The sequence below is a fragment of the Aythya fuligula genome, chromosome 6 (assembly GCF_009819795.1).
Source record: "Aythya fuligula isolate bAytFul2 chromosome 6, bAytFul2.pri, whole genome shotgun sequence".
Lineage (NCBI taxonomy): Eukaryota > Metazoa > Chordata > Aves > Anseriformes > Anatidae > Aythya > Aythya fuligula.
The window spans coordinates 37,847,459-37,860,737 of NC_045564.1; the positions used below are offsets into that span (position 1 = coordinate 37,847,459).

At 57.5% G+C, this 13,279-nt stretch overlaps 1 protein-coding gene across 13 annotated transcripts in view; it reads left to right on the top strand.

Annotated features, from left to right (window-relative positions):
* The first annotated feature begins 9,946 nt into the window (after positions 1–9,946).
* The window catches only part of FMNL2 (formin like 2), a 104,202-nt gene continuing 100,869 nt past the window's right edge, over positions 9,947–13,279 (top strand). For 6 of the 13 annotated variants that reach the window (XR_004253382.1, XM_032189608.1, XM_032189613.1 and 3 more), the window contains exon 1: positions 9,948–10,166. Coding sequence is in view for 12 of the 13 variants with exons in the window: in XM_032189608.1 (XP_032045499.1) it covers positions 10,050–10,166 (117 nt within the window). In the remaining variant the exon portion in view is untranslated. Of the gene's footprint in view, positions 10,167–13,279 lie in introns of all 13 variants that reach the window. The other 7 variants (XM_032189615.1, XM_032189617.1, XM_032189620.1 and 4 more) reach the window with 3 other exon arrangements.

The following is a 13,279-nucleotide window of genomic DNA, read 5'->3' on the forward strand; positions in this document are numbered from 1 at the left end:
CCCAGCCGAGCCTTAACCGAGCCTTAACCGAGCCGTAACCGAGCATTAACCCAGCATTAACCGAGCATTAACCGAGCCGTGCCGAGCCGTGCCAGGCCGCCCGCAGGCTGCAGAGGGCGCCGGCAGCTCGCTGAGGCGAGGCCGGGCAGCACCGGGCAGCGCCTCCCCCTCCGCCTGCAGGTCGGTGACTGGACCGAAACTCGGGGTTTCAGTCAGAAAATCGGCCTTGAAGCAGCGCAGTGTTGTCTCTGTCAGCGGGACGCTGCACCTGAGGGCTGCCCGGCTTCCAGAGGGGAAGGATTTCAGGGGGAGGACCCCCAGTGCCCAGCCCCTCGGCTTCCAGCAGCCGTGCACGGAACAGAAGCGCCTGCGGAGCTCCTGCTGCAGGTGACGGCACAACCAAAGCCATGGGACGTTTCCCAATGGCTCCTAATCAACCTAAGTTCGTCGGTAAATAATTAAATCCGCAGGAATAACAAGACATGGGAGGAGAAAAGGAAAAAAAAAATGGGGCTCTGCCAATTATTTGAGTCCTCCAGGAACAAGCTGTTTGTGAAGAAGAACTCCTAGGGAGCCCTACCGAGGAGGACAGAAAAAACAACTCTAAAAAAGTCACTTCTAAACCCATTTCTCCAGACCAAAGCTGGCAGCAGCGAGCAGGCCGTGCCCACCTGCAGCCCTGCTATCAGCCACGGCTCGGCTTCTCCTCGCTCGGTGCTGCCCTGGCACACATCAAAGGGGCCCGCTCCCAGCTTCCCCCGTCACTTTTGTAACAGCGCGCTGTCATAATATTTAATTTCAAGCCTTGGCTTTTATAACACACGTGTTGAAGGACAATTAATATTGTCCAAAATGTTTGCTTTTAACGAACTTGGGGAGCACTTAGGGAGCTTTCTCCTGCTGCCTAAAAGCCCAGAAGTGACTTGCTAAGACTTTGGGCTTTGTTTTGTAGCTGACTGGGCTCTCTGTATTTCCCCAGCTGCCCCCTGGTTGACTTGCCAGTTTTTGTGGTTTACTGAAATATTTTTTGCTCTTTTTCTAATGCTCTCTCTCCCTTGGTGCTCTGTGTAGGAGTCGCGCAGACAGAGAAACCGATTAAGCAGAGAAATGCTGAAAATAATTCTGCTAAAGCATTTCAAGATGTCCACGCGAAGACTCTCTCCCCCTCAGCCCTTCTGATTCTCCTGGTAGGTGAGGCTTGTGCCGAGGGAGGCTGGAGAGCAGCACGCTCTCGAGTGCTCGCCTTCTGCATTCCTACTGCTTTCTGCTCAGCAGCTGGGCAGACCTCGTGTCCCTCGTGCCCTTGCATGCGAGGAGCCTCTGCTTGAAACAAGCCTGGAAAAGCCTGAGCGCTTTTACGAGTGACTTCTCCTTTATGCGCAGCCTGATGCCACTTAGATGCAACGTGCCCTCCCTGCTTAAAGACTTTGATCCATTACTGTTAAACTTTTTTTTGGCTTTTGTTACGCAGCTTAAGCATTCAAGTTGCCTCATGCAAGCACTTAGGCGCTTTTTCATGCGTGGTTATTGCAGTACACTTGGAATTGAGCTGCTATTAACGGAAATAGATTATTTTTTTCCAAGGAGAAGTTGTATTTCCTTGTACCTGCTGTTTCACGGTGCTGTTTGCCTTTCAGCTGCCTCCCCTGACGAGCCCCAAAGGCCAAGGGGCTTGCGTTCGGCGTGCTGGGGCTCCTCGAGCTGCACCCCTTCACATCACACAAATCCCAGAGGGTTTCACCCCGAGGAACCCTGCTGGGGCTTGGTGCTTTCCAGCACACAAACGAACATTTTTAATTATTCCCGAGCTCCTGCACCCGCCTGGACGGATGCAGAACAGGAGAGGAAACAGCAGCCGGCCCCGCAGCCGCTGTGTCAGGCGGACGCGGTCACACGCTGAATGTATGCTCGGCCATCAGCTGATGGCACAGCACACAACGCAGCCGGCGGGCGCTGCCAGTCTCGTTCCCCTTCCTCAGCAAAAAATAAACCAAAAGAGCCCCGTGTCAGAGAGAGATTCGGGAGTTCACGAGATGGGGACTGGGACAAATGAGCGAGCCTGACAAAATGAGCCCCCATGCAGCGAGCAGCACAGGTTGCTCATTCCAGCTGTGCATTTTCCAGGATTTACCCCAAACTGCAGGTTCTCTGGTGCTGGAGCAGAGGGAATTGGCTTTTTTTTTTCCATTGTGGAGGAGGCTCCAGGAGGGCGCGGGTCCCAGCGGGTCCCACAGCCCGGGGGCACCCCACGACCACCGGAGCCCCCCGTGTGCTGCTGAGGGAGGCGAGCCGGGCTCGGGGAGCCGGAGCAATGTCACCGACCGCCTCCTACATCTGGTACATCTCAGGATAATTTATTTTAACCTCTGAAGATACAAGGGAAAATATTTGAAGGGGATGGAGCCGTGCCAGTATTTCCAGTTCATTATAAGCAAAGAGCTGTTGCTTATAGCACTTTTTTGGAGCGGAGAGCAGTCTGGTTTTAAATCCCTGAAGCAATGAGGCATCGTGTACAAGCCAATGTAAATTCTTCGTCGCTAAAGAATTCGCTAATTAAAAAACTTTAATTTTTAAATCCAGCCTAAAGTTTCCCCTCGTTTCCTCCCGTTCCATAAACGTTCTCCCTGCCCTTCCCCGGGCACGGCCGGCTGCCGGGGCTCACCCCAATTTCTCGGGGCCGGCTCCAGGCACAGCCGGGGCTGGGGCGTGCTCGGGGCCGGGCCCTGGGGGAGCTGGGCAGGGCTGGCTGGAATGTTAAATCGCCTCCAAAGATGCTCAAACCCCAAAAACTGCGCGGTCGGGGCCAAAGGTGAGGTGAAGGCCCGGCAGTGCCCCAGCGCCGGGTGTTTGGGTGGCGTTTGGGACCCCGTGCCAGCTGCGGGTGGCAGTGGGGACATTGGCAGCGTGGGCACTGGGCATGGCGAGTGCTTGTAGGGAAACCCAGAGCCACGAGCAGGGAGGCAGCTTCACCAGGAGATGACACCGCACAAGCAGCTACGTGTGAGCGTTAGCAGCATTCAGGCTTAATTAAATTCCTGCGAGGTTTTTTGGGTCTTCATAAAGCTCCTTTGAGCTTTCTGCCAACTAGGATGTGCTCTCTGGCTTCGGAATATGAAAGCGAGTGGTGTTGTGTTTTGCAAATATGTTTTCTAATGCATGCAAGTGCTGAGTGTGCAGAAGCCTCCCTGCTCTCCACGATTAACAAAATTACAGAAGCAGCGAGGGCAGCAGCCCGTCTTGTTTTTGACGATCCCTCGCAAACAGGAGACGGATCAAAGTGTCCCGTGATGCAGCTCATTAATCACACCCACACCGCGAGGAACCCGCGGCTCCTCTGCATTAGGGGACGCGTTGGGAACTGTGTTGAGGAACAGAGAGGTCTGTCCTTCCCCTCTTCCTTCCTTCCTTCCCCTCTTCCCCCGGCGCAGCACCGAAGGGGTTATCCCGCTGAGCCGGCAGCCCCACGTGGCACAGAGCTGGCATTTCAGCCCGCAGACAATGCGCTGTGCTCCCTGCATTCATCCCAGGCGCCCGCTTGGCATCGAGGCCGAGGTCCTCACCCACCCGGCCACGCTCTGCAGCTCCTCTGTTCCCGCTAGCAAAACAAAGCGGAGCTGAGTCGGCAGCACCGGCACAGCGCTGGGGCACGGAGAGGTGCCCTGATAGATGGCTTTCTGATAACGCTGCTGCAGTTGGTGCCAGGGCACTGCTCGGAGCCCTCCTGAGCGACTGCCGGGGCGATTTGCAAGGCAAGCGCTCAGCCAGCAGCCAGCAGGGCTCCACCACCGAGGCTGCTGGAGCTCAGCGCAGTGTTTTGGAGAAGACCTGGGCAAGGTGCTGCAGACACCGAGCAAGCCCAGCGCTCACAAGCTCTCCCCGTCCCCTGCTCGCCGGGAGACAAATGTTATTCATCAGCCCTGCAAGCCGAAATCCGTCTTTTTCTCCTGACTTCTGCAACTCATTTCCAGGCCGCTAAACGGCTCCCATCGGCCGAAAAAATGCGATTAATTTTATTCCTCTTGCCCAACCATCCTCGGGAGTTCTTTTGTCAGGAGGCTCCGGGGGCAAAACAATGGGAACTTGTGCGGGGTGGCCGCGCACCGAGCTCGCTGCCGGCCCGGCACAAGGCTGCCATTGTCCCACCGCCACCGAGGCCACGGAGCCGCCGGAGCTCGGTGCCGGGACCCGCACGCTGGCAGCGTTCTGGGCAGAGCAGGGGAGAAGGAGAATGTTTGCAATTAATACAAACAACCCGCTGAGGTCGGGAAATGTCCCCGTTTGATGATGGCTCTGGGGCTTCTTCGATAGCCGCGGGTCCCACGGGCTGAAGGCTCCAGGCGGGCGCACAGACACACATCTCGCCTTGCCTCCAGCTCCCGTGTTCAGAAAGTGCTGCTGTACGCCCAGATACGAGCGCTGCTGACTATTGACTCATCCCCTCCCATTCTTTGCTGCTCCATTATCTCATTTTCCCGAGCCTTTGCAATTCTTTGCCTTTCTGGGAACTCAGAAGTTGGGTTTTGTCTGCCTGCCTTCCTGCCCGTAAATCACCGGCGAGCTCCCAGCCGCGCCACGGGGCACTGCTCGTGGGACATTTGCTGTGAGTGGGATGGCAGCGGGCCGCACACGGGGCTCCTGGGGCTGTTTGGGGACCCCTGCCCGTGGCTGGGGGCGTGCGGGGAGCTCTGAACCCATTTGGGTGATGCTGAAGCCCCCGGTGGGTGCAGGAGGGGCTGGGGAGGCAGGGTGTGCGGGTGGTGTGCCAGCGGGGGGCTGGGAGAGCACACCCTGCAAATCTGCACCCCGTGCATGGAAAAATTCTGCCATCAATCGCCTTCATTTCTCAGGATCCTGGTGGCAGATGAGCCAGCACCCCGCGTTTGGCAGGACACCTCCTGGGGACAGGTCTCGCAGCAGACGCTCTCCGCGCTCCATCCCACGGACCAAATGCTCACGCTGCTTCCCAGAACCACGTTTTTCTCCAGCCCGTGGGCCGGCGGCTCAGACTGGCTGCCTTGGGAAGCAGGAGGATGAGAGCTTCCCAAAAATACCCCGGGCTGCATCCCCCCGGCCGGCAGCGCCCGGCAGCTTTGTTCTCAGTGTGCAGTCGTGGCTGTGCCGAACCAGCGCTGCCTCACCTGCAGAAATTGGGCTCAATAAAGCAGCAGAGGCAGCAGTCGGGGTGTTTGCCATGACTGCGGCTCCTCTGCGAACGCACGCGCTCCGATTCCTGCTGAGAGTTGCACTCTGCGGGCTCTAGAGAGAGCTCTCAGCGCCGCGTCCCCGCCGGCTCTGCCGCGCACGCAGCCTGGCCTCGGTGAGCGAGCCCGAATATTCCTAAGAAATAAATAAAGCATAAGAAGAGAGATGCAAAATCCTCTTGGGCTGAGCGGCTGCAGGTCCCCGTGCCCATGGATGCGGGGATGCTGTGTCTGGAGCTCGCTGCCGTCGGGACTGCCCCTCATCTCCCCAAGTCCAAGGCCATCAGCACCGCTACAGCAGGGTGTAGCTGCGAGGAGGAAATCAGAGTCAAAGCCAATAACCCAATTCCTGGCCCTTCAGAGTGACTGCGGCCTTTTCGGGTTCCAGGTGGCTTGCAGATTCGTGATTAATTGATTTTCGAACAAAACATGCGCCCTGCAGAGAGAGCCTGTGATGCTGCTCAGCCCAACGGGCCGGCCCATTATTTTACACCTTATTTCTGCAGGCTGCTGGGGCTAGATAAGGCAGGCTGCGGGTAGCAGGAGGAAATCTCTATAAATACAAGGCTACCAGGCAGTGAGGGAGATGAGCAGATACGTGGTGCTGGGCGAAACACGGCAGCCCCAGTGAAACCCCCTCCTCTTCAACAGCTGATGTGCACACGGATAAAGGCTATCGCTCAAGTCCCTGATCTCCTATCATCAGGGTATCACTGCAGAAGATGATTTTCATTGAAAAGGCTATTCTCAGAATCCTTTTTTTTTTTTTTTTTTTTCCCCATTTATTATAGAAGAAGTCCTCTGTAGTCTCCCAGGCAAGGTCAGCTGTTCCTGTGCTGCCATCAATAATCTCTTCTTATGTGCACGCTCAGCTCACGATGGGGTTTACGCTCGCAGCACATCTTTATTATGAATGAACACCACCTCTGCCACTGCTCAGCTCGTACCCGGCCATTTATTAAAGCCTGACACTGACCCGCCAGCTTCAAAAGCGCTAAATCAAATCGTCTGGGACTGCACAGAAATGTCAGCTCGGGATCTATCAGGAAATGCTGAGCACTGGGGAAAACGAGGCTTCATAAAATGATCCTAGGCCAGTGGTTCAGAGGAATTTAAGAAAGGCTTGAACCCAAACTTGCAGCTTTGTTTTGACACAGAGGTCTTGGTGACAGAGCTATTGGATGGCCTCGGTAAAGGCTGGGAAGTATTTGTCTCGTTCCCCAGTGAAATTCCACATGTGATTATGGCTCGGAGCCCTTGTGGAGCTGGTGTGGCCATTAACCCCGGCTCGGCCAGGGACACCCTGCTGGCATCACCCTGCCTGAACAGCTCGGACGCCTGGGATGAGCTCTGGAAACGAGAAATGGTGTAGCTGGTTTAAATAAATAATTGCAAAACTGAGGTCTTGTTAATTAATTTTCATCCCAGAGTAATTTCTTTAGTTTAAGCGTGAGCCAGCTAAAGAGCTTTTTATTCAGCAACGCCGCCGCGCTGATTTTAATGCTTGCAAATGTTGGCACCCCAGTGACGGACTGCAGCAAATTGTTCAAAACTCATTTTGTTCTCTTAAAAGGGCTCCTTCCCTTTGTGCACGCTGCGTTCACGGTGAGCAGTCGCCGTGCGCATGGATGGTGATTTTCATTAAAAATTTCGCCGGTCTGGTTTTGAACTGAGCGTGCCTTGTAGCGTGAGTGGGAGCTGAGCTGGCTGCAGGACAGCCCCTGGCTCCTTGCCTCCGCGTCAGCCAAGGAATCCAGTCGGACCTGCCGTTACCCTCACCTTCCCCAGGTATGCATGGCTAGCAGCAGCTCCCGGTCCCCCGAATGCCTTCCCTCATCCAGAGGGATTAAATAACGCTGAGATGATTTCCCCTGATTCCAAAAACTAAGTTCTCGTGGTCCTGCTTTGCAGCTGGGAGCGCTCTGCTGCACGGGCAGGTCCGCGGCTGGGCAAACCCAGCACCCGTGGCTGCAGGCATCACCCTGCACCCTGACCCCCAGCCCTCCTCTGCGGTACTCTGATGCTCCCTTATCTCACAGGGCTCTTGAGAAGCTTAATTAAATAAAGGGCAGCCTACAGATTTTTAAAAAAATAGTTTATGAAGGATATTGTAAGCATTTTAGGGTGTTAGCAGTTTTAAGAAATTCTTGTCTGTTGGACAAGAACGTTTCCAATCGTGCCGCACTCTCCTCTTGCTGAATATTCATGCACGTTTTCTTGCTTTTCTTTCCCCCCAGATGAATCTCTGCGTGGATAGTTACCAACTCCTACCAGGCAAAGCCAAAAATATCCCATATCCCAGCAGAAATTGATGGATCTGGCCAAACCCCTTTGCGGAGCACACCGGTATGTTTACTGCTGCCTGCCAGGTGAGAGCGCTGGTGAATCCCTGCGTAATGTGATTGAGGAGATTCACTGCCTTTCCTCAACTAGCTGGCAGCAGAAATGCAGAACTTCGCACGTAATGGCTGAGAGCCTTCAATGATGTTTGCAATTTTATTCGTAATTGCGAGCTGGCACGGCACCGTGCACCAAAGGGGTGCAGATGCAAACCCCTCTGCAATGCCAAAGCGAGAACGGGCCAGGAGGCAGCGAGTGTGCCCTCGTGACGGTGAGGCTCGGTGAAATTCATTCCTTTTTGGAAGGGCAATCGCACACTAATATAAAACAGGGATGTGGATTGCCAGGTAGGTGGCAGGGAAGGAATCGGGCCTCAGGTGGAGGATAAAACAGCATCAGTGCGATGCAGCGGGGTCACCAAACGGGTCAATGCTGTCTTGGCCAAGGTGCAGAGTTCTCCTAACCCATGGCAGGCTCCTCGCCGCTTGGCGGGCACTTGTAATGCCACGGGGTGCACAGAGAGCAAGCTCCAAGCATTAACGGGGTCTGGGCTTGACCATTGTGATCTTTTTGGCCCAGAGTTGACAGGAAATGGTAAAAAAGTCAGACAACAACATCTGGCGAGAGCATGGCTTTGATGCACAGGGGACAAGGGCGATCTGTGGGGTGACGCTGAGGCAACACTGAGGTGTTTATGGGTTTGTTTAGGCAGTGCCACCTCGAGCTCTGGGAGTTATTCACACCCCATCTTCACAAAACCCAAACCTGGTCTGCGGGGCCGGAAAGCAAGGCCGCCCCAGGAGGACTCCCTGCAAATTGCTTACACAGCTCGTGTGGCTCTGAGCAAACGTGGCTCAGGTGGCATCTTCACCCCAGCTCCTGTCAGGGCACCCCAACTCCTGTCAGGGCACTCCAAAACACGGCTGGGCACCCCAAACCATGTCTGGGTGCCCCAAACCATGTCTAGGCACCCCAACTCCTGTCAGGGCACTCCAAAACACAGCTGGGCACCCCAAACCATGTCTGGGTGCCCCAAGCTATGTCTGGGCGCCCCAAGTCCTGTCAGGGCACCCCAAACCATGGCTGGGCACCCCAAACCATGTCTAGGCACCTCAAACCACGTCTGGGTGCCCCAACCCCTGTCAGAGCACCCCAAAACACTTCTGGGTGCCCCAAACCATTTCTGGGCACCTCAAACCATGTCTGGGTGCCCCAAACCATGTCTGAGTGCCCCAACTCCTGTCAGGGAACCTCAACCCCTGTCAGGGCACCCCAAACCATTTCTCTGTGCCCCAAAACATGTCTGGGTGCCTCAACTCCTGTCAGGGCACCCCAACTCTCGTCACGGCACCTCAAACCATGGTTGGGCACCCCAAACCACGGCTGGGTGCCCCAACTCCTGTCAGGGAACCCCAACTCCTGTCTGGGCACCCCAACCCCTGTCAGGGCACCCCAAACCATGTCTGGGCACCCCAATTCCTGTCAGGACACCCCAACTCCTGTCAGGGAACCCCAACTCCTGTCTGGGCACCCCAACCCCTGTCAGGGCACCCCAAACCATGTCTGGGCACCCCAATTCCTGTCAGGACACCCCAACTCCTGTCAGGACACCCCAATTCCTGTCAGGACACCCCAATTCCTGTCAGGGCACCCCAACTCCCATCAGGGAACCTCAAACCATTTCTGGGTGCCCCAACTCCTGTCAGGGCACCTCAGCTCCTCTTGGGGCACCCCAAACCACGGCTGGGCGCCCCATCTCCTGTCAGGGCACCCCAAACCATGTCTGGGTGCCCCAAACCATGTCAGGGCACGTCAACTCCTGTCAGGGCACCCCAACTCCTGTCAGGGCACTCCAATTCCTGTCAGGGCACCTCAACCCCTGTCAGGGCACCCCAACTCCTGTCAGGACACCCCAAACCATGTCTGGGCGCCCCAATTCCTGTCAGGACACCCCAACTCCTGTCAGGACACCCCAAACCATGTCTGGGCGCCCCAATTCCTGTCAGGACACCCCAACTCCTGTCAGGGCACCCCAACTCCTGTCAGGACACCCCAACTCCTGTCAGGGCACCCCAAACCATGTCTGGGCGCCCCAATTCCTGTCAGGACACCCCAACTCCTGTCAGGACACCCCAACCCACGGCCGCGTGAGGCGACCCCCGCGGGCCCGCCCTTGTGAGGTAAGATGGACGCCGGGGGCGGCGGGGCGGGCTGAGGGGGTCTCGGCGGGACTACGAGTCCCAGCGCGCCGCGGGCCGGGGGCGGAGCGGAGCGGGGAGCGGGGCTGAGTGCGGGGCGGCATGCGGGGGAGCCGGGGCCGGAGGAGCCGGAGCCCGAGCAGGAGCGAGCCCGCCCCGGGGGGAGGGCGAGGACGAGGGCGGCGAGCCATGGCGTTCCGCCGGCGGTGCTAGAGGGCGACCGCGGGGCGCCCAGCCCGCCTGGCTCGGCGGCGGCGGCGGCGGCGGAGCGCGGAGGCAGCGCGGAGGGGCCGGCGGGGCCGCCGCCGCCATGGGCAACGCGGGGAGCGTGGACGCGCAGCAGCCGGAGCTGCGGGCGCACAGCGCGCCCCTCAAGCTGCCCATGCCCGAGCCCGGAGAGCTGGAGGAGCGCTTCGCCGTCGTGCTGGTGAGCCCCATTGTCTGCCCGCGGCCGGCCGGGGGCGGGGAGGGAGAGAAGGGGAAGGGGAAAGAAGGGAAAGGAAGGGAAGGGAAGGGGGGAGGCAGGGAGGCTGGGAGGGGAGCGAGGGGGGGGTGCCGGAGCCCCCCCCCCGGGGTTGTGGCGAGCCACATGGAGGGTTTGGGTTGTGGTTTGGGTTCCCCTGGGTTAAAGCTGCACCTGGGGAGCACAAAGGGCGCCCTGCACCCAGCTCCACGGCCCTGCACCCGGGGCTTAACTCGTTTTTGGTTTGAAAGCAGGAGCTGGGCAGCACAAGGGGTGTAAATGTGTGTGTGTGGCACCCCCCGAGCCCGTCACGCCCCGCAAAAGCTGCCTCAGAGGGTCCTGAGATGGGCACGGGGACACGCAGCCCCCCGGTGCCGCTGCTCGGGGTGGGCGCTCCCCGCTATGTGCATGGGTTTCGTCCTGCTCAGACCCAATTAGATTATGGTGTCTGAGGGAAGAATCAGCCTATTCAGCCGGGAACCCCCCGCCGACGAGCCAAGTGCTGAGCGATGACGAGGTTTACTGGAAAACGCCTGCCCTTGCCCCGCGCCTGCAGCCCCCGAGCCCTGCTTCAGCGCGTCCTGCCCCGGGGAGCCCGGCTTAACCCTCATCCACAGCCAGCAGCAGGAAAAATTGGGGATCTGCCGACCGGGACGGTGCGAGGGAGAAGCAGCAGAGTGCCGGAGAGACACACGGAGCAGGAATACAGGAGGCAGCAGCACCGAGCTTGTGGTTTCTTGAAGCACTCGCAAGGAGCGGGTGGCATCTGTTTGCAGGAGGTGGGCTCAAGTTCGGGCTCGGAGGAGCGGTCACTGCTGTGCTGGAGGCAATGATGGCACTGCAGGCGCTGTGGGATCGCTCTGTCGGGTCCCGGCTCGGCTCCTGGCAGGAGGAGCTGCAAGATGGGGCTGGAGGGCCGCTGCTGGCACGGCAAGCTGAGAACTGCCTTTAGCCTGCTCTCGAAACCAGCGAGGGATGGCTGGGGTTTGCTGCAGCTTCCAGGAAATATCTGACCGGTTTGTGGAAGGATAAACTCCAAGGCTGTTATTATTTTGTTTTCTCTGCAGCGCGGAGGGGGAGATGGCTGTGGCGCTGGTTAAACCCCAGCAGTGGGCAGGCCGTGAAATAGCCGAGATTAATGAGAAAGGAATGGCAGACTGGGGAAAACCAGAGATTTCTGTAGGGAGAGGGGATTAGTCAGGAGATGAGTATGAAGAAAGAGATGCTGAACTTCCCGGGACTGGAGCTCACCTTCTCAGCACTCCGGTTTAAGAATTTAGCCTGGCACAACCATTCCTCGTGCACCGATGGGATCCTGAAGGGCTTTGCTGGCAGTGCTGATTTTATTACTGCTAATGAGGTTTCCAAGACCACTTTTGACGCCGATGAAGCTGCCTGCAGGTACACGACCGTCACGCTGAGCTGGCTGTCCCTGTTTGTGCATAAACCCTGGGGCCGTGAGGGGAAGGTCCCTGCCTTGCCACGCTCGTGGTGCTGCCCTCTGAGCCACGTGCATGTCCATGGAGAGCGTGCAGGATGGTCACATTTTTACCATAAGTGCTGTAACGTTGACTGCTGCCTTATTTTTTCCACTTGGAACATGCTGCCCTCATCTTCTCCAGTAGCTCTGTGGTCTGTGCGGCGGGTGGACGAGCAGCAGGGCGCCTGGGGATGGTACACGTGTGCGCTGCCTTGTGCCTGCTGGGTCGTTAGCAGCCGTCGTTTTGTGGCAGGTCGCTGCTGTAGCAGTTTGGCTGCTTCAATCACACGCAGTCATCTTATTGCCTCCTTGGTTAGCCTCACTCTTTGAGGTTTGAGGCGCCCAAATTGCAGGAGGCGATGGGAGAAGCGCTCCGGGTCACCGTTTGTCAGCGAAGCTCTCAAATCTAACGGTGCTGACGTGTTCCTTCAGCAGTGACAGTGCCACGGGCATTGCTGAGGGTGGGCTGGGTCAGTCCCTCACCGTGCTCCACCTTCCTCTTCAGCTGCCTCGGATTCGTTTTCTCCCATCTTTCTCCTACAGACACACAGGATATGTGCACATAAATCCCAAATGCTGGTCTCCAGCCCTAATTTATCGACTGGGAAGCCGTTGTTCAGCATGTTTGGGTGCCCTACGTGTCTGTAGACATGGTGGGTGATGTGGTGTGCTGGGAGGCACTGGGGCAGGAGCCAGGCTCCCCGTTGCAGCAGCAGCAGCTCCGGCAGCAGGGTGGTCTCCTCCGAACCCCTAGCGGGGCTGCGTGTTTGCAAACGACACGTGGTTGGGAGGAAGCGGCCGGGACGGAGCTGGCAGGGCAAATCGTTGCCTAATGAGCTGTGATTGACATAATGTGACTGCCGGATTACATATCTGCGGGGAGGTTAGCAGGAAATATCCTCTTACCCCCACCGAGAGCTGGTCGGTTTCACAGAGCTCGCTGTGCCCGCTCCCGCGGGACGGAGGGGTGGTTGGAGGGGCTGGGGGCACGGAGCGAGGGCACGGGGCTGCTTTCTGCTCTGCTCTGCCTCTGGGGACATGGGACCAGCCTGGAAAGTCCCCGCTGACGGGGCTCTGCTGCTCGGCACCTCTTCTAATTCCCCTCCTTCACCAGGGATTTGGGCCAAGCATCGTTTTCCACGCGGGGCGAGGGAGCAGCGTGGTGTCTATTGCTGAGGAATTCGTGAGCTGGGGGTGAGAGCCTGTAACGGTTCCCAGCTGTTTTCCATTCTTTTTCCTAATCCTCTATCAGATGCAGCGTGCATTGTTTGGTAATGTGTACAGCTTAGGGGCTGCAGATCATGGAAAGGGATGCGGCCTTGTTGCAGGGGGGGTCTGCAAGGTGCTCTTTGGGTCCTGCCATTTGGATGGGGCTGGTGGGGCACCGGTGTCCCTGGTGTGGTTCCCAAACTGAGCATAAGTCTATGGGGATGGGTTTCAATTGAGATGCCCTACTCCTGCATTGGGCAAAGTTTGCCTTGTTTTTATGGGATCTGAAAGCCATGGGATGGAAGCTGAGAGGCGCTAAATTAGCTTTAGGAGCGGCGTTCGGGAAAAGGAGTTTACTGAAATTTCAGAAATTGGAGAGCCCTGATGT